The following is a 20,837-nucleotide window of genomic DNA, read 5'->3' as shown; positions in this document are numbered from 1 at the left end:
CCAGTTGCTCATTCGTTTCACTCTTATGCTCAACCACAACCTCAGTGGAATGCACCTCATTGGGGGTGGAGGCCCCAATACAACACTCCTCCTGCTCCTTTTCCTCCACCACCTGCTCATCCACAACCATCACCTCCTGCTCCACCAAGGCAAACCCAAATGCCTGCCCAACCACAACCCCATCCACATCCATCTCAAATATACACCCCCACTCAACTACCCATACCACCACTTCCAAACCCGCACATTGGAGTAGCTCAACCCAATTGTAATGTTGAGGCACAACATGTCCAAACGACTCCTCTTGAGCTCAATGATATTCACCGTAGCTTAGGAAGAGTATTTCAAAAAAGAGACTATATTGAAAGCATTGAAGGACCACATCCAGCAAAAGAAGATTCAAAAGAAAAGATCAAAGAACCATGGGCTGCACTTGATGAAGAGAAGGCATCAAAATCAGAGATTGAGAGAGTTCCCTCATGGTTACCATCAAATCTTCCATGTATTCAAGAGAAAGATCAGCAAAAAGAGGAAGATGAGAAGGTCATGGTAGAAGGTGACATGAAACATGATCCAGATCAACAAAAGGACCAAGGATATCAGAGCTATATTGAGACATGGTTCCAGACGGTCACTAAGTTGCAGCAGTACTCTCTTCTTCAGCTATGTTTGATCCCTTCAAAGTCAAATCATTTGGTCTCTGAAATCCGGATAGCTGTCAAAGCATGCATCTCAAACCGCCACATCATTTTGTCTCTAATCTTGATGTGCACATGGCTCCATTGGAAGTATTCTTATACTTGAAAAGAATTTTGTTTTTCAAGTAGGGTAGGGTAGAAAAAAAGAAAAAAAAAGAAAAAATGAAAACCTCCATGAGGCGGTCAATGAGTTGGAAAGAAGAGAAAATAAAAAGAGAATAAGATCCCTGGGTGAAAACCTCCCTTGGAGGCGCACAGGGCAGGAAATTAGGGTGAAAGCCTCCATGAGGCGCCGTAGTTGTTTTAAAAAAAAAAAGAGAAAAACAAAAACAAAAATAAACCTAATTTCCATTGAAAAATTGCAGGTTGCAAGAAGGACATTGCAGGTCAGGGGGATCGCTCAAAACAAAGACAGAGAGAGTTTTGTGCCCTCTACAGGAAGCTCTGTGTCTTCTACAGGAAGCCTACAAACAAGCCAAAATTGATCTCTGAAGAGGACCTGAAGGCCGAGAATTTTTCCATGAGGCCTACAAGCATCCATGTTTCCATCCCTCACCCTTCTCCATCATTTTTTCCATCTCATTGTGCTTCTTTCCTAAAAACTACGTGTTCTACAGGAAGTTCTTGTAGAAATTACAGGATTTCTACAAGAAGCTAGAAATGGATTTCACAAAGGTAGTTTGGTGAACATGATAGCTTCCTCATGGGTTCATAAGTCCTCCTACAATCTTCAAACTCCTCCTCCATCATTTCCATGCCTGCATCACAGCCCAAGCTCATTTTTTTTTACCATGCAAAAACTTGCAGAATGCTTTGAAGCAAAAATACATAGAATATAATTTGTTTTTTCCCTCACATGAAAATCGTGCATCTATTTACAAAACCTTTTTATGGGGAGTTGTACAGGGATGATGGCAACATGCCCAAGCAGTTTCAGCCAATTCCGGTGCACAATTTCCAAGAAACCAGCCTCCATCACCTTCAGCCATTTTTGCATTTTCTCCATATCCGTTTATCCGTTTCAAAACCTGTTTCATGGGGAGATGCATATGGGTGATAGCAACCTACCCAAGTAGTTTTAGCTGATTCCGATGCATGGTTTCCGAGAAATTGACTTCTGTAATCTTTAGCCATTTTCCATTTTTCTCGAAATCTGTGCATCCATTGATCGTAATTTCGCTATGGGAGGTGCATAATGATGATAGAACCATGCTCAGAAAGTTTCAGATCGCTCCAGTCTATCATTTCGGAGTTGTGGAGAAAATAAGTCGTTGTCTTGTAAAAATTCGACATCAGAAACTTGAGGGTGCAAGTCTGAACATGGAAACAAACTCCTGCAGCGTAGATCTGGCCAGAGGATACTTGCACAAGAAAAATAGCCATGAATCAGCAACCAAGCCATCATGCAACCACAGAAACAAATGCATGCAGCAGCAAAAAGCACCTCACAACAGACACATTCAACTTCCAGGTATGTGACTAAACTCGTTCCTCTGATTGCATGAATGTAATTTGAAAAATACGTGAGAAATGAGATGGTTGTGATTAAAAAAATCGGTGGCCAGCTAACTGGTCACCCTCATCCAGTTCAAACAGTGCTCAGTGGGTGAAAACGACACGTGTGCTCAGCCATCTCAGGTAGTGGTGCCTGTTTAAACCTCAGTGTCATTGATGGATGTGGTTACAGGCAGAGAACAAACAGTTAAACACTGCAGTGGGGACCAACAGTCTGCGTGGGGACAACGTGCAGTTGGCCAGCTCACCCTCCATCAACAGAAATCTTCATAAACGGCCAATCGAACTCTCACCACTGTTGTTTCCAAGTTATCATCATCCTTGCAACTGCAACAAGCTCCATACCACCTCCATAGCAGCAAACCAAGCTTTATCGTCCAGTTTTTTAAAACCCTCCTGCTTATCGGCATTCTACAGGAAGAAGTTCTATACGACGTACATCACAGCTTTCAGAAGCAGGGAAGCCTGGACTTTTCTTCATCGAATTTGGGGTTCTCAGAGAGGTAGGCTCGAGACACTCTTCCATGCATGATATATTCCGCAAAGATGATGGACTGAGCTGTTTTGAATTGGAGGGTTAGAGACAAGTTTGCCTGTGAGTCGAAAATAGCAGTTTTCCTGTGTTGCACGGAATTTCTCAGTTGGTTCTACACCAATATTCTCCTCCATAGTTCCTGTTAAAACATTTTTTTCCTGTAGAAAAGATAAAGCACTGTGAGGGCTAGCCTGTATATAATAAATAAAAAATAAAAAAAAATGAATATGCACGTTTGTATGTATGATGGGAGTAAAAAAATTGAAGTGATGTACCCTGTCTGTGGAAACCAAATTTCTCCCTCTATAAACGGGCAGCCATGTTCTGGGAAGCAATAGCCTTAGAACCAGGGAATCGGTGCTAATTGATAGTTGAAATCCCTTGTCCAGGGGAGAAATCCATACACAGCATACCCTTTTCTAATCAGAGCATAAAACAGAGCACTCTCACCATCAGCAGTGAAGAAGGGGAACACACCGAGGGAGGAGAGAAAGCTAGTGGTAAACAAACATAGGACAAACCACCACAGAAAGAACAGAAGGGGAAACAAGGAAAAGGCCAAGTTGCTGAGCCTAAAATTGTGGGAGGACCAATGGCACAAACACCCAGGGAGAAACGACTATAGAGTAGAGCAGAGAGGACTGAAAAAGTCCAAACAAAGGAGGGCACAACCAAGGCAACCAAACATGGATTAAAAATAAAGACACATCCAGCCAAACAGTCCGAAACAGTCTCTACAGGAAGTCTGAAACAGTTTCTACAGGAAGCATGGACACAAAGCAGCAGAAGGAGAAATCTCCTGAGATTCTGGCCAGGGAGGAAGCAGCCATGCTTGCCACCTTAAGCACACCTCCAAAACAAAAAGGGAAGAGAAGAAAGGAAAACTTCCCTGTACTTTAAGGCAAGGAGGTGCACACAGGTAGAAGTAGGCAGACCCCAGCCACAGTCAAAGGAGAAAATTGTCATTAAGGACACAACAAAGAAACAAAAGGAGGAGTCTCCTTCAAAGATAACCATCACCTATGAACAAGGAATCCAAAACCCTTCACTTGGAGAGAGAGAATTTAGATGATGGACTCAAAGACAGCTCTACAGGAAGTTGAGACAGTTCTACAGGAAGCTAAGGATTCTTTACAGGAAACTCGGGCTAAGTTAAAAGAGACCAAGAAATTGGAGGAAAATGTGGCCAAACAATCATAGGAAGAAGGAAATACAAGGAAACATCTGATGACCAGCAAGGAGAGGACAAGTTGCTGGCTGAGGTTGAAGCTTTAACAAAACTGCTATAGGAAAAGGAGCACAGGAAGTGGGAAGAAGTAGAGAGAAAAGCATGGTTTCATGACCGAGAAGAGGACATCACTTCAGAAGCTTGGCATGATAGGGAGGCCACCAAGGCCATCAAAGATGAAGAGATAGATTAGTTGCTCAGAGGATGAGCAACATTTTCAGTAGGGGGGTGATGATGAGCCCCAAAAATGGATAATTATATGGGCTCATTCAGCCTCCTAATTCAACTTAATCCACCATTCTCATTAGTTTATTGCATGTTTTTGATTATATTTATGCTAATAGAGTGAATTGGGTTAGTCATTATGCCAACAAGTCTAATGGGTGCTTTGTGTAGTTTTTTGGTCAATTTTGAGACAAAATCAAAGGTTTTAATGAGCACTTGGCAACCAAATTCATGGAAGAACAAGGGAGAGGATTTGTAGGAAGGTGTCCCCTTCATTTATGGACCCTTACCTCAAATTCTCCACCATCAGCTCGAAGTTCAAGGGCCACCACATCAATTATCACAAGGGCAGCCGAGCAAGGGCTAGTAAAGGTGTTGTTAACTACAAGTTTTGGTAGCCGAGTTCCTAAAGTTTAGGAGGGTTGTTGGGGTCCTCAATTTGTATAAATAAGAAGGCTTAGGGCCTCATTTCAGTTAGTCACTTTGTAGGCAAAAATTAGCTAGTTTGTAGTTCAATTTTAGTCATTTTTTAGGCAGTAGGTTAGCTCTGCATTTCAGCACATTTTCAAGCTTTTCCTTGTGGACAGTTTTTGGAATGTAACTATTCCTTTGATCAATAAAGATGAATCCAACTTTGCACCAGCTCTAATCTCTCTTAGGAGGCTGTAGCTCTTGGGGTTGGGCCCAACCCAAGTGTCCAGTACCTCCTTTGTTTACTTTTATGTGTTTTTGCTGCATTCTTAGAATAAAATATGCTATTTAGATTTAAATCTTGTTTTGTTATTTAGGTTGATTTTGATGATTAAAAAATATTTTCATGTTTAGATTGAGTTGATAGGTTAGTAACAGGGAAGATCTTCAGAAAAAGGCTATCAAGCACCTCTGATCTCACCACTCCCTCTGTGGGATCGTGAGTTGGGACAAAGGTGACTTTGCTGCCAACAAAAGCACTTTCTTTGCTTCACCGTGCAACTGTTAGTGTTGTATTCTTGTTTGCAGAAGTTGATACCAGTTTTGGTTAGATGATCAGGTCAATGATTGCTTAGTTTGCATAGCATTTCACATCATTTTGTTGCAAATAAACTGCTATTCATTTTCCTTGCTATTATTTAGGTCAAACTAGGTCAAGATAGCTAGATCTTGGGTTTGCATAGTCTTTGTTTGGTCAGTTTTAGAAAATTGTGCACAGATCACGTGTATTACCTCTCTATCTACCTTTCCTCCATCAGATAATCTGCTCCAACCCTTAATCCATGATTCCTACCCTTCATTTGCCATACTTTTCCCACCTTGCCCTAATTTCTACACTCTTGTGTATTATCGCTTCCTCCATCCTCGAACAAATCTAATCGCTCCTTAGCCTCATTCACCAAGTCCTAGACCCCTTAAAATCCTTATCCAACCTCCATACCCACTTCTTCACCTTTCTTCCTCCATCAACCCTCCAACACTCCCTTTCGGAACATCCTGTAGAAATTACAGAACATCCTCTAGAACCCCTCCAGACTTCCTGTAGAAGCTCACGAGAGCAGTTTCTTCATAGCCAAAATTTGTGAAACTCTCTGGAAGGGTGCTAGGGACCCCTTAGGCCCTCTTCTAACCTTCTCGACCTCCTGCAAGCATTTCCTTTCGCTAATCCCCCTCTGCACAGTCAAGAACAATTAAAACACATGCACAATAATTCTGCCAACTTACTCAAAAATACAAAAATGATGTTTCTTTTCAGATTTCACTTAAGAAGTAGCTTAGTCACATGCATTTTACCTTTCTAAGAGTCAATGGCATTCCTTTCTGTAGCTTTAATCATTTTTCTTGCACCAGTAGGGTTAGTCGGTAAAACTAGGTTTTGCTAGGGTTTGCATTTCCTTTCCACTTTCAGTTTCTTTCTGCAAGTAGATTAACGTCCTTTGAGTTAGCTTTCATCCATCATTTAAAAAGCTTCTTCTAAGAGCTCATAGAAGTTGGCTTAAGCTCCTAACAGACTTGTGCTCGCTGATCAAGTGACAACCATGGCAAGAGCTAGTACTTGTGCATACAGCACCGTCGCTTCCAAGTTTTTTACGAACTACCGGGTTGATAAAATTAAAGAAGGGAGTTCCAGGAGTTGCAGCATTTTTGCTGCAATACTGGGGCCCACCAGGTTCTACCATTGAAGGTTGTGAGAAGCCCTTAATACCACATTGCCAAGGCTCAGTTGATTACTTGAAATTGGGCTGCTTGTGGTACTTGTTGGGAATATCGATTCCCCCATAATCAAAGGGGATTGGAATTGATGCTAATAGTGGGGAACAAGAAGTTTCACACCATTGACCAAGGTTCCATTTCCATACGATAATATGGCACAATCTCTATGCAAAGGGAAGTGATTTCTTCTCACTAAGCAAGCCAATAAATATATCATGCCTAGCATAACTATGTTCAACTATGTTTTTTCAGATGTAGTGGATCCTTGTGCTTACTCTTTAAGGACAAAATAGACTTAAGAAATTAGTTCCGGGAAAATAAAATCTCAGCAAGCCTAATACACGAATATATAACTAGATGTGTTTCACTCTTGTATATGTTTTTCCCAAAAACAATATGTTTAGGGACAAAAAATGTATTTTGGTGAGGCTTTGCCCACAATTAAGAGGTAAGACTATATCCAGGCATATTCGGGCTACCAAAAGATTCCAGGAAGGTAAGTAGTGTTTTGATTCTCAGAGATGTACATTAGGGATGGTAACTTGCACCATATCCATGAGTCATGTCCATACACACATTGAGGTCAACTGGGTACCTAGTTGATGTAGTGCAACAATCTATGCATATGCTGCTCATGGGAAGAACTTGTAAGGGATGTGTAAGGTATTATGTTTTTTTTGCGGTTAGTGCTGATCTTGTTATGGAAAATTATAAACTTTTTAGCCTCCCTATCTTAGGGACTACTGATATGCATTGATATCAGTATGTTTTTGATTCAAGTTTCACATACAAGAAGGAAGGCCTATGGCATATTCCGTTACTAGAAATGTGAGGAAGAACAACGAATCTGGCACATCAAAAAGACCCAAGAGAATGATCCATTGTGTCAAGGAAACTCAATATTTAGACAATTACCTATATGGTCCTCCTTGGTACCTGATCTAGCACAGGTTATATTTTACCAATCTACATCCATAAGTCCAACAGAATAACTATTTTATACTTCATGACACTTGTGATTCAAAAGATTAATATTAGTAGATGTAGAAAATCAATAGAGAATTTATAGGTGCATTATTTCTACTTATATTGTATTGCAGATTTCTTATCTGTTGAATCATATTTAACCCGTACCCTTTATATCATGGTAGTCTTTATTTCTGAGGTAAGTTAGGTCTTCATGGTTATGGAGATAACTTTCATATGTGGTCATCATGTAACGTCACTCCTAAATATTGACATAAAATAGGCATAGTTAGATTTAATAGTAAATACTATGCTTAAAGCCACAAGCCTTCGAAGAAATTTAGAACAAAACATGCAACAAGTTTTCCACAGCATGGTAACAACTCATCCTTGAATCACAATCATGCAGAGACATTTCACACATGCTAAAGGTTTCCCAATCCATATGAATATATATAAGAAAATATAATGAATCAAGCACAATAGGGTGGAAAATACCAGCACAACTTAAATTTGGCCAATGTAAGGATTCCAATGCAATCCTTTAGCACAGGCTCAAATTATTTCATGAATCCAAAGCAATGAACAACCCAAGTCCCAAAACTGACTCAGGAAAGTCAGTGCGCAAATAAACACAAAAATCCTCTCTTTACAATGTTAGTCCTCCATAGAACCTAAAACTAACAAGGCAAATGCATCCAGTTCTCCTCCTAGATAGAAGTACCAAACGTCCAAAACTCTAGAAGCACTTCCTGTGAACAATTGAGGGGCCAGAATCATCATATTCTGATTTTGAAATCCACATCTTTAATACACATAATAAGTTCATATTTTTAGGTGAATCCAAAACTTTTTCCTTGATAAAATTAAGAAGCGATAAACCAGATACAATATGCAAAATGAAGCGACTCATAGTTGTAGTGCATAACTGCTGAAAAGTACTGAGAGAAGCCAAAATAGACTCTTCAATCCAGACACTGTGTTTTATTTCCTGAGGTCCCACCACCTTAATCTTCATGTTGCTAGAGCTAATGAAGTAATTTCCTTACTCATTCAATCTGCAATCCCTGGAAACATTGTGGAAGCGCCAATGAGCACAATATTCACATACAAATCTTTACAAATATCCACATCACACTTCATAATAGAATTGTAAGTAGTCTCATGGATTCCAGTTGCTTCGATTCCTATTAAACATGACTATAATAACACTTTTGCACATCTAAACCTTTTTGCACCGATGGTGATTACTTGGCCATCAGGAAGCTCATAACTCTTTTCTAATGAAGAGCTAGATTTTGCATTCTCCATCTCCTGTTCAAAATCTAGAGATACATAGGCTAATTTCTCCTTCATATCTTGGACAATCTCGTGCTCTGCAGTGGTGGTGAAGGTGTACCCACGTTCTGTAGGAATCTTCATCAATGCATCCATCAGATCATGCTCAGCAAGGTCCAGTCTGAGTATGGCATGAGGCAAAGCATATCCATCATAAATTGGGACAGTGTGTGTGACACCATCACTAGAATCAAGCACACTACCTAGGATGATAAGTGTAAAACAGTTAGTGACAACCTAAATTAAGATTTTAACAAAATGCATGTGTTAGTGAAACTTATAACTCTTAGAAGTATCAATTCAACATAATTATCTGTGGAAATGGACACAAGAGATCCAAAATTAATGGCTGAAAAGGGATGGAATAATAAAAAAGCATACCAGTGGTTCCTCCACTTACATACAGAGAAAGTACTGCTTGGATTGCAGCATACATGGCAGGCACATTGAAAGTCTCAAACATTATCTGTGTCATATTCTCTCTATTAGCCTTGGGGTTAAGCGGTGCCTCCGTGAGAAGCACAGGGTGTTCCTTAGGGGACACTTGGGGTTCATTGTAAAATGTGTGATGCCAGATTTTCTCCATGTCATCCCAATTGGTCACAATACCATGGTCGATCAGATACATGAGAGTCAAGATACCCCTCTTTGATTGATCTTGATCTCCAACATATGCATGTTTTCGCCCCATACCAACCATCACACCAGTATGCCTTGGTCTGCTCACAATGCTTGGGAAAACAACACACTGAGAATCGTCTCCAGAAAATCCAACCTTATATAGGCATCACAAGAATAAGAATGGATAGGATCAACATAACTCAGAAAAAAAATCACAGTCCTCAATGAACATAAATCTTTTAAAACCTATCTCGTTAGTTTGAGGCAATATCTGCATCGATTATAAGATGGTCTACAATATATATACACCATTGCACCTCCCTATCTTAGGGACTACTGATATGCATTGTATGAGTATGCTCTTGATGCAAGTTTCACATACAGGAAGGAAGGCCTATGGCATATTCCATTACTAGAAATGTGAGGAAGAACAACGAATCTGGCACATTAAAAACACCAAAGAGAACGATCCAATGTGTCAAGGGAACTGAATATTTAGACAATTACCCTATATTTGTCCTCCTTGGTACCTGATCTAGCACATAATGCAGGGGACGTGGTTTATTGTACATAATTGCCCAGTAATTAACCGTATGGACCGAGACCAAGTAAAATTACAAAAAGCCTGTGCAATTTGAGTTGTTAGGAGGGGAATATTTTTATATTAAACGAAATAAATTGAAACAAATAATTTGTATAGTAGATATTATTGTAATTTTCATTTTTTTATTAGTTCCTCACATAGGTAGGGCATTATGGCAAATTGTAGTTGGGTAAATATTTGATTGATTGATTTTTGATATAGGGGATAATGGAAAATTGTCGTTAGGTTAATGTTTGATTTAATATTTTTGGTTCTCCATGTTTAATATAGTTAACCTTGAATAAGACGACGAAGAAAAATTACAAATTGGGATTGAGAAAAAGGTTTAGTATGAAGCAAGAGTAGAAATAACTAATAAAATCATTCAATTTTGCTAACTTTAAAATTTAAAAAAACTATAACTAATTAAAAACAAAATTATTATAATTAAAAACATTAAATTAAGATATTTCATAAAACAATAAAATATATACCATAAATTAACCATGAACAATAATTTTCATTTTCGTATACCATAAAACAATAAAACATATATTTAGGCCGATAGGCCTTCCTTTGAAAGGGGCCTTTCGTCGTCCTTCTCCTTCTGAAGCTGACACCTGGCGGACTGGGCATTTGCTTAGTGTTGGTTCACCCTTGATTCTCAGGCTGACACCTGGTCGATCGCTCCATCGCTTCAATTCCCTCTGCAACGGCTTCGTTCGCTCCATCATTTCAATTCCCTCTGCAACGGCTTCGTTCGCATAAGCAGCATGAATTCCCGTAATTTTTCCGATGTTTTCGTTGGGAGTGGGCGGCGGTGGACAGTGGAAAGGGATATGGCACATCTGGAACATTACAGAATTAATTGATAAACCATTTGGATGGCTACCTTCAGCGGAGGCAAAGAGATAATGTGCGCACTTACAGTATAGCTGGCTCTGTTTTTGCTCCTCCGTTTTACGGTGTGCGGATAAACCGCTGGATTTACCGGTGAATTCCGCGGAATTGAGGCCGTCGTCGCTCTGCAGTTCGCAGGGCTTGATTTTTGGTTTTATTTGCTGTCAGCTCTGCTCCTCGTACAATTCTTTGGCTTTGGCGGCAGAAAATGCAAGTTTCTTTGTCGGTTTGGCATTTTCTTTTTCTAAATTCTGCAAAAGATCAATCGGAAGTTGAGCTGTCGGTTTAATTTCTGAGGTAGAGCTATCGTTTTGATTTGTGAGGTCGAATGCTCTTCGTACCGCAGGAGCTGCTTTAGTTATTATTTTGTCTGTTTATTGATAACGATAATGGTTAAAGATTTAAACGTGTCGATGGGTTTTTTGCAGGTTGCGGCTGGGGTTCAATGCGGGCGGTTCCCGCAGGATGGACTGCTTTCTTTAATTGCCGGTACATTGAAGCTTTAAACACTAATCATTCAACCCGCTGTAACCTCATCGTGTCCCTGTACTCTCAATTCCAATCTCCGGGACTCGAACCCGCGGGCTTCCGTTCCATTTGCCGGTGAAACCCTCAGTATGGGACTCCTTGCGGGCTCTCACGGGTGGTTTTGTGCAAACTAGAGCTAGCAATGTTGTTCAGAACCCCATCGGAGCCCCTACGCGAAGCTCTCCAGGTATGGTCTCACTTTTATTATGGACCCCAAGCATTTCCAGTTTTATTGTTGTTTTTCTTTAATAGAAACCCTCCGATGGGGTTCTGGGACTCATCGTTTTAGGGTTTCTCACATAGAATGAACTGAGAATGATTTTGGAGCAGTTGTAATATAACTCCCACTGATCTGTCCTGCACCACAAACCGACTGCCAATGTTTTCTTAATCATATGGAGATAATCTTTTCTGTGCAATGTACCGAGGTTTTTTGGATTTCCAGAATTTATTTCCTCTTTTAAGAAGAAGCTATTCCTTATGTCTAAATTTATCCATCATTTGTCATTTCTCGCTTTTAACATGGATAAAGAACGTACTTAACATGCTAAATGCCAAGTTCAGCCATGGAGTTTAGTAAGAGAAGTCAAAATTGGGCATGTGGAAGATTAGTTGATGGTACTTTGTTGATGGATTCCAAATAAACTATAATTATGTTTTTCTTTCTAGTGACCGCTTTGTTGATGGACTTTTTGTCTTCTTCACTTGTTCATGCCTCAATCCTTTCTGTTTTTCAAGCTTTTGGAATCTAATTTCTTTCATTACATTGTTGCTCAAGTTCATCAGCTATACTGAACTTCACCTTCTACACAAACTTTGGAAATGTAAAAGAGTTTGTTTCATTCAGGAAGGGAACTAGAATAGAAAGAAGAATGAGCTATGCACAGCATTACAGTAAAAGCAGGTGAAACAAATTTGGGACATTCTCCTTGTTTTCTACTTAATATCACAGTAATCCCGTTCTCCCCATCTTGATACTGCATGATCAATAACTTATTAGGGTTTGATACTATTAATGGTTCATGTTGAGTTTGAACAACACCATATATTAACCGTTTCAGATTTGGAAAATGATATTAAAGGGACAGCTAATTCAAACATCCATAGTGTTTTTTGATAAAAACAAAGAACATCGATTCATCCCGTAATGATTTTAAAACGAGAAGTACTTTTAATGATTTGCCATGGCCAGTTTACATACTGCGCAGTCTGGCTTTGAGTTACCTATAAAATGTTGAAGGGGTGTGAGGGGAAACACCACATCCCCACAGGATATGCAGATTTGAGACAACTCAAGTCCATCAGACCCCAGCCAGCAAGAGCACCCTTGATGGGCCACAACAAGTCAGCAATGGCATGGGAGTGGCAGAAAAGGTTTATTTTCCTATGCCTTGCAAACAGCATCACATGCACCAGTAGGCAAATTGAAACTGAGAAATGCTTCAGCAGTAAAGAAACTGTGCTGTGGCTGGAAATAAAGGGCATCATGGCAGCAGCAAACTGATATCAGCTCTGCCATATGAGGATAGGACAGATAAGGTCAAATTAAAATGATTATAAAATGCAAACCAATCCTCCAAGGCCTACTAATTTGCACATACCAATTCGAAATCATAGGTCAACCTTACCAAATTCATCATATTACTGTCCAGTAAGTAGTTGACTACGTCATAATTTTATGTTCATTGAAAGAGAAGGCTTAATGACATACGCATTTGTGTGTTGATATCTGGGTGTAAGTAATGCATTCGCATATGTGTTACCATTTAACTTAATATCTGTAGTAACCATTCAATTGGTTTTATTTACAATTCTTGCAGGCTTGAAAGAAAAATATGACAAAGCAATGAGGAGAAATGATGTGAAGGCCATTGTTGTCACTGGTATGCAACTTTGCAGAAGGGATGGAAACTGTACTAAATGTTCAATGGTGTTATAAATCTTTATATATATTCATATATATAGAGAGATGTAAATGCTTCTGTTCAAAAATCGAGATGATTTCATGTCTATGTCTCTGTTTTGGCATTGTTAGGTAATGGAAGCATATTCTCAGGTGGTTTTGACATCAACGTTCTCCAGGAGGTACAACAGACTGGTATGCCAAACTAAGTTTTCATACAAAATTCAAATTCTGTTGCAGATTGTTTCAAAGGTTTCCATGTTTGCTCATATTCAATTCTCTGTAACTGTGTATCTAGCAGGGAACTTGTCACATTTGGGTAGAGTTTCTGTTGATCTTATGATCAATACTATTGAAGGTAGGCGTTTGTTATATATGTTTTTTTTTTGTTTTCACTAAAGTTGCAAGTTGTTGGTGATATATAAGGCTGAAGTGGGGGTACTGTATCTCGGGAATGTTAGCTATTATCAAATCCACAAATAATGTATCTTACTTTGTCGTTTAAGACTTCCTTTTGATCTTGTTTCCATGAACAACCATATATATCTGTGAAAAGCAAAAGCAAACCTCTAAGGTCCCGGAAGAGGGTAGACTTCGATTTTTCTGCTATGAAGAGGGTTACTGATGACAGCGGTTTTATTAGCGATGGTAACGACTTCCAGTTATTTTTGTAGACTCTCACGCGGCTTCTGTTTCTCTTTTATGGTTTTGGAGCATTTTTTACAACGATAGAATTTGTGTTTTCAATGTAATCTCTGTGCTGCCTACAATAAGGACAATACATGGCATGGCGGAGGATCTATTGGGAAATAACCAAGTTGCATGGGTGGATTTATCGAACAATAATTTCAGTGGAAACAGGTATGTTATGTTTCCTTAGTTATAGTAGCACCTCTTTTGAATTTTTTCATTCCTAAACTCACGGTATGGATCTCATTTTTTTTTCTTGGTGGCTATGGTTGTTCATTGCTTATTGGTACACAGAAGTTCCACTGATCTAGGATTACAGTTGGAAATCTTTCTCCGATGGTTTCTGGGTGTTTCCTGCTGTCAAATCATGGCTTGAAGCTACACTATGAATGTCTTAAGTGTTATTCGTGGCCTTACTGTATGATGATGGTTAGCCACAGAGTGGTAACCTAATTTTGTTTACTCCAAAGACATTGTATGTCTGAGCTAAATTCCTACAATCTAATGATTTCCAGGATTTTGAGTAATTATTATGTTGGTTCTTTTTGTATAGAACATACCCAGTATTGGGTTTAAGCTCGGCTATTTACTCGAAATATCGCTCTATTTAATGTATGCATGCTTATATTCTCAAATGAAGGTTATAGTAACTTATGTGGGTTTTGTGCCCTGAAACATTTACTACAATTTTTATGTGGTTTCTATGTATGATTGATTCTCGCACTCTCGAATACATGAATGTTATCAATCTTATGTGTTGATTCGACTTTAATATATCGTATACACCTGGAATTTCTCTTATTTCTGATCTTGTCATGCTTCTTCTTTTGATTATCATTGTCTAGCCGATTTACCTACTAGTCCTATAAGGTTTCTCAACACTTTGGTTATTTCGCCCTCTTTACTCACTGGATTGAAAGGAAATTTCGAGTTTATCATTCCCTTGCATGTTTTGTTCTGTTATATTGATTAATGTAATTTTATATATCTGTCTCATTATTTTCTCGGAGTATCCAGCCAATCATTCTTCGCACACTGCGGCTGGATAGTGCTAAATGTTCCTATAACAAAGATTTAAATTACTCTTGTGCCTGAGTCGTGATGATAATAGAATGGTGCCTCCTTTAATTAGAAACTCGAGGTCTTGTGTGAGCCTCTCTGTGAGATGTTTTTCTTTTCTATCTACACACGATTGCTTGACTAATTCTGCATAAAATTTACACTTACAACTATGTGCTTACACAGGATTTGAATCTTTGTATTATGTATGAGAGTTTATTTATTTCCTTATTTAAAAGTAACAAAGCTATATCTATATTAGTTTCATTATGATTGAAACTGGTTGTACTAATATAATTTCCTTATTTAATATAATTCTGCATAAAATTTACAGTTACAACTATGTGCTTACACTAGAGTTAGGACTTGAATCTTTGTATTATGTATGAGAGTTTATTTATTTCCTTGTTTAAAAGTAACAAAGCTATATCTATATTAGTTTCATTATGATTGAAACTGGTTGTACTAATATATGGTTCTTGGCTTAAGTAGCTTAATGCATGTGCTGCTCATTTTTAGTGTCCAACCAAATCTCTATAATATAAATGCACATGCGTAATATTTCTAAATCACTGAAGTACCAATTTCCCTACTTTCAATACTGATTCAATAAAACATGTTACAGGAAAATAGGTAGAAAGTCAACATTACTCCATTCGAAATTGAAATAACCACTCTAACTCATAAAATCACACTATTGCTGAATCTTCCAGAAGTATATTATCTTACTAATTCCTATTATCTCAGGAAGTTGCAGGCATGAACAGTAGAAGTTTAAGCGAGTCAGAGCATAAACAATGAGAAGTCTAAGGAACTCAGGACGCTAAAGGCATAAGAACACTGAATCCGTTCCAAGAACTTAAGAAGAAACTCTTCCCAGACTCTCAGTAAGGGCTGAACATAAATATTTGAATGATGAAGTACTAAAAAATCAACTATCAGCAAAACACAATGATTTACTTCAGAAAAACACAATTTAAAATACCCTAACAAGCCCTTGGGTGAACATTTGAGTTGAATCAGTACTAATAAGAGAGATTCAAGAAGAATGCCCTGTGCTAGTACTAGTATTGTTACCTCTCAGAGTTCTGCTGTTTCTGGGACACTTCATAATTAGGTTCTACTGAGACTGTATCTGTTAACCCTGCATATTCTTTACATTTCTATAATACATCAATGAATTAATGTTAAAGAACAAAGTAGAATTCACGAAATCTATTAATCCATCCAATGACAAAAAATAATATATGGGATTGTATTTTACTATATCAGAATCTAGTGGAGAAGCCAAGACATTCAATGCTTGGGAATATAAAAGATTTTCATGTTAAGAGGAAGCTTCTACGAGGCTACGAGCTCGTCACACGTTATAAAACCGAACATTAGTACGTCCCTGAAAAGGCTAGCGCAACAAGCTACCCTGTTTCACGGGAAACAACGCCTGAGAAGTGAATCACACACAATTCTTTTCATTTCATTTTCATTTCTTTTACGAATGAAATACAAACCCATCAATGCGCCATCATTTTTACTACTAAACATAGAGCCCTAAAATTTGATAAAGAGACATACAAATATTAAACAGCTCGTCATGCCATCTGATCACATGCTTGTCTATATAATATACATCAAACAAATAATACAGAATTAATGGCGATTTGCTAGGCAACAACAGTCGATTAATGGAACAACTTACCATTCACTGGTCCATGACAGTTAAATTTAATAAGTAGAGGATGCCATTTGATCATATGGTTGTGTATATAATATACATCAAACAAATTAATACAAACTGAGTGGCAATTTTCCAAGCCAGAACAGTCATTTATTGGAACGACTTTTACTATTAACCAGAGGGGGCATAAATGCATATAACTACTATTAAAAGTCACTATGCTCATTTGACACACTGGAAAAGCAACATATTGCTGACTCCAAGTTCTATAAGCTCTCCCCTTTCTAATCTCAAGAATCAAGCTCTTACGTAGTTCCAGGAGGTTCATTCCCTGCTCCTGGCTTGCAGTTGAGATAACGAATGATTGCATCTTCAACCCATGGTTGATTGTAGAAGTCAGACCTGCCCTCCTTCTCAGCATTCCGGCTTGCTTCCCCGGCAACAAGCTTTAAATCCCTGCTCTGTGAGGCTATCAACGCATTTATAAACTCCACAGGAGATTGACTAAAACCCAGATAAAATGCTCTTCTGCGACTATGCTCATGAATCTTTTTAATTGCTCCAGAAATTGCTTCATCGCAGGCATCAATGTCCTTGTGCTTCTCAATATTAGCCAAAAACGCACTCATTTCCTTCTGCAATGGGAAAGGAACATCCACTAAAACATCATAGCAAGCATGGCCAACAGGACTATTTCCTGACAATCTTATCTTGTGCTCTAAGTGGATGGGCTGCGGAGGATAGAGATGCTGAAAAAGCTTCTGGGATATAAAAGATATATGGACTCTCAGTTCGAAGCAAACCTCAAGAAGACAACAAGTAAAAGGAAAAGGTCATAAAGGTTGCAGGGAAAACGCTAAATATGTAAGCAATTGTGAATCAGGATAGCATAAGTTTATTAATCTTTTATTAAAGGAAGCCTCTCTTTGCACTGCAACCCCTTGAGGTATGTTTCTGTGAAGCATTCCAATATATATATATATATATATATATATAACAGATACTAAATTATCTAGAAGTATGTTTCTGTGAAGCATTCATATATATATATAAACTGCAGATACTAAATTATCTTTTACCCCATCACCGGGTTTAATAATTACATATGACCAGTAATGGAGAAAGCAAATGCAACAGCTAAAGCTATATCATTCAGCCATGAAATTTGCTTTTGTGGATGGAATCCTCCGAGAAGACTTAGAACAAAAGTTCTGGCCCTTTTAAAGGCATCGAATAAGTGGCTACTAGAAAAATTGAGCATAAAGAACAGTTCTAAACCTTGGAAATACTTCAACGTATCCAAAAAAACTTGTCTCATCTAACGTCTTCCCTTTTTTGAGGTTAGAGACATGAATTAAATGCCACACACACATATATCTTAGTCGAAGAGGTTAGTTCAGTTGGCTATGGCCAATGTTTTTAGGCATTTAGCCTTTTTGATCAGGTGTACTAGTCTATGTTCATGGGTTTATCAAGAACGCCATCCAAAATGTGACAAAGTATTCCTCAGGTTCTCATTAAGTTTTGCTTGGAAAAATATATAGATACATACCTCAGGCTACCAAAACAGTGCCAGAAGAAGAAAAATATAACTAATCACATAGTCTAGAAATCATTATGTTATTAGACAATAACAGTTAGAATTTATATTCCAAAAAAGTGTGGCTAAACCATATAGCGTAGGTTTACAAGAAATATATAGTTTTAGGTAGACATACCCTAGAGTGCACAGATAAGTATAAATTATCCAAAAAATATTGTGGAGGCCTATCCATTTCATTCTACTCTGAATTCTGCATGTCTGCTGCTTAACATTTCATTGAGTATATATCTACAAATCAGTGATTTTGGGATCAAATCCCACAAAGCAATTCTAGCAATTCTATACCTGCTCTTCAAATTCCTTCAAGCTTTTGAAAGTAAAACCAATGAATTATCAATATAATTTTACCATAATAAAAAAACAATTAGAAGGCGTTTAGCTAGCTCAAATTGCTCATCCGTTAGGCTTGAACCAACATCTCTTCTAGAAAAATTCAACCATTCTAATTTAATAATCCTATCGGCCTCTCTTTGTACCTTTTGGGACAATTGCTAGTTTATTGTTCTCGAACCTTCTCGCCAATGCAGCTGGGCGCTAGACAAAATATCTCGTCGCTCACCCTTCTCCACCCTACACCTGTACACGACTCCATCCAAGGCTGGACACTAATCTCGACACGGACAAGTGTTGAACGTCTTACATGCAAAATATCCACCTAGTTTTCGATCTGCGCCCTACACCTATCCATCCACAACTCAATCCAACGGTGGACGCGAATCTTGACAACAAACGGATGTGAACAAATCTTTCGGTTTCCTCCAAAAGTACTCATTTCCAATTTCCACCTGCAAGTGAGAGCTTTGTCTCTCTGCGTTCATTTTCACCCTTCATCTGCTCCTCAGATCTTCGCGTTCCCAGTTTCATCTACCGAGTAGCATCACTGTTTCCGTTTGCATCAAGTTTTCATCTCTCGAGCTGAAGCAATGTTTCATGTGCCCACCTCTATTAGGGTTTCATCTGCCGAGCTCTAGAGTGGAAGTTTACCGACCACCATATTTCCAGCTTAGTTGCGGCCTTCACAGGTATTTCATTCTTAAAAAAAATATGTTTTTAAGTTCTTTATTACGGCCATTCCCTTACACAAAACACCGACTTCCAGGTAAAATTGTCCATATTTTTTGCAGGATATTACCACGGTCCCAAGCTGTCACTTATGAATTTAGCCACTCTAGGTCGAACGACACAATTGTAATGACATACAATTTCCAGGTTTTTCTATAATTCCCTATAGGGTTTTCCTACTGTTTTTCCCTCATGTATTGGTTTCTAGGCTGTCAGCCTCATATTGGACTCTAGGGTTTCGTCGTCATGTTTTTGAAGTTTCTTGTAGGGTTTCTCCCTCATGTATCGATTTCTTACACCATTCCTTTCCGAAGACCGAAGGCCTCACGGCCAGCGAATCTCTATTTCGAAAACCAAAAAGCCATATATAATTCTTTGAGTGATTGTTTCTGTAGCTAGTTTCAGGTTTTCTTTTTTATGTTTTTCCTCCTATTTTTTTTACAAATTTTTTCTCTCAGATATCCTTAGCCCAAGCGCCAACTACCTTGCAGGTTTCAAGACCTACCTTGTGGGTTTCAAAACCATGTCATGTAAATGGGAGTTTTAAAACGATGGCCTGTAAGGGTTTTCACCTCTTATGGTTAATGTGAGAGTCAGTCAATTCCCAAAATATAATTAGATGAAACAATCTATCACCTTTATAATACTAAAAAGATTGGAAATAAAAAGCACTTTTAGATTATCCATCATATACATAAACTAAATCTGAATTTCCAATTATTTTTCATATTATAGCCGTTGGAGTCTCTGCACAAATGTTGCAGAGATTCCTCGGTTAGGGTTTGACTAGGATCTTAGGTCAAAATTAGCTGTTGGCATTATAGCCGTTGGAGTCTCTGCACACTCTATTTATTCAGCTCAGCCGATTAGTTCTTCAACTTGTCCTGACGATGAACCACACTGGTTGGTTCGAAACGCGTCGACAAAAGATGGTTTATGTGATTTTGCCGAAGATTTTCTAAACATTACTAATCTTATTAATCTTTAAACATAATAAAATTATTATAGTTTTAAAACACTTCTCCTAATGCCTTTAAAATATAAAAGTAAAAATTCTATATAATTTCAAATTATTTTTTTTACAATTTTTAATTTGGAAACCAACTTCAATTTTAATAAGTATTAATGATTATACCATCTTTAAAATCAAAGTCTTATTATATTTAAATTAAAATTACAATTATAAATAAAAATATCCGATCGGGATGTGGGCCGATAGTTGGGAGCGCATAGGTGTAGATATGTTGGGTACTCGGGTGGGAGCGCATAGGTGTAGATATGTTGGGTACTCGGGCACTTAATATTGTCGTCCCACATGCTCGAGGGAGGGGGTGTGGTGTCCTCCAGTATGATGGCAAGCTGGGAAGTGGGCAAGGTGGCGGGATTGGAGGAACGACATGGTAAATATTGGACGGAGGGGCATTTTGACATGCAGTCTTAGTAGGATAGTTTGTGGAGAAGGGTGGTGGCTCTGAGCTGGTGGCGAGCGTCGGATCGTGAAGAACTAGGGCCATCGTCGTCGAA

General features: G+C 38.4%; 1 protein-coding gene and 2 pseudogenes across 3 annotated transcripts; 1 reads left to right on the top strand and 2 right to left on the bottom strand.

Moving 5' to 3' along the window:
* Positions 1-8,090: 8,090 nt before the first annotated feature.
* LOC149266245 (actin-7-like) lies at positions 8,091-9,455 on the bottom strand (annotated as a pseudogene).
* Positions 9,456-10,615: 1,160 nt separating this feature from the next.
* Positions 10,616-14,568, top strand: LOC149266244 (uncharacterized). 3 transcript variants are annotated; one of them, XM_089430193.1, is made up of 8 exons: positions 10,616-11,090; positions 11,222-11,373; positions 11,492-11,508; positions 13,142-13,204; positions 13,357-13,419; positions 13,526-13,582; positions 13,899-14,085; positions 14,209-14,568. In XM_089430193.1, exons 4-8 carry the CDS (start codon positions 13,168-13,170, stop codon positions 14,288-14,290), a joined length of 426 nt encoding a protein of 141 aa, XP_089286319.1. In that variant the 5' UTR covers positions 10,616-11,090; positions 11,222-11,373; positions 11,492-11,508; positions 13,142-13,167; the 3' UTR covers positions 14,291-14,568. The 3 variants fall into 3 exon arrangements, with proteins under 3 accessions (XP_089286319.1, XP_089286322.1, XP_089286317.1); XM_089430196.1 differs by having other exon boundaries at positions 10,617-11,003; positions 11,222-11,508; XM_089430191.1 differs by having other exon boundaries at positions 10,618-11,090; positions 11,222-11,508.
* Positions 14,569-16,645: 2,077 nt separating this feature from the next.
* On the bottom strand, positions 16,646-17,499 carry LOC149266243 (SWI/SNF complex component SNF12 homolog pseudogene; annotated as a pseudogene).
* Positions 17,500-20,837: the final 3,338 nt, after the last annotated feature.

The sequence above is a fragment of the Pinus tabuliformis genome, chromosome 6 (genome assembly GCF_031772625.1).
Source record: "Pinus tabuliformis cultivar Carrire ecotype Pingquan chromosome 6, CPIR1, whole genome shotgun sequence".
NCBI classification, from domain to species: Eukaryota; Viridiplantae; Streptophyta; class Pinopsida; order Pinales; family Pinaceae; genus Pinus; species Pinus tabuliformis.
The sequence above is the reverse complement of the archived record's forward strand: the minus strand, read 5'-3'. Positions and strand labels throughout refer to the sequence as shown.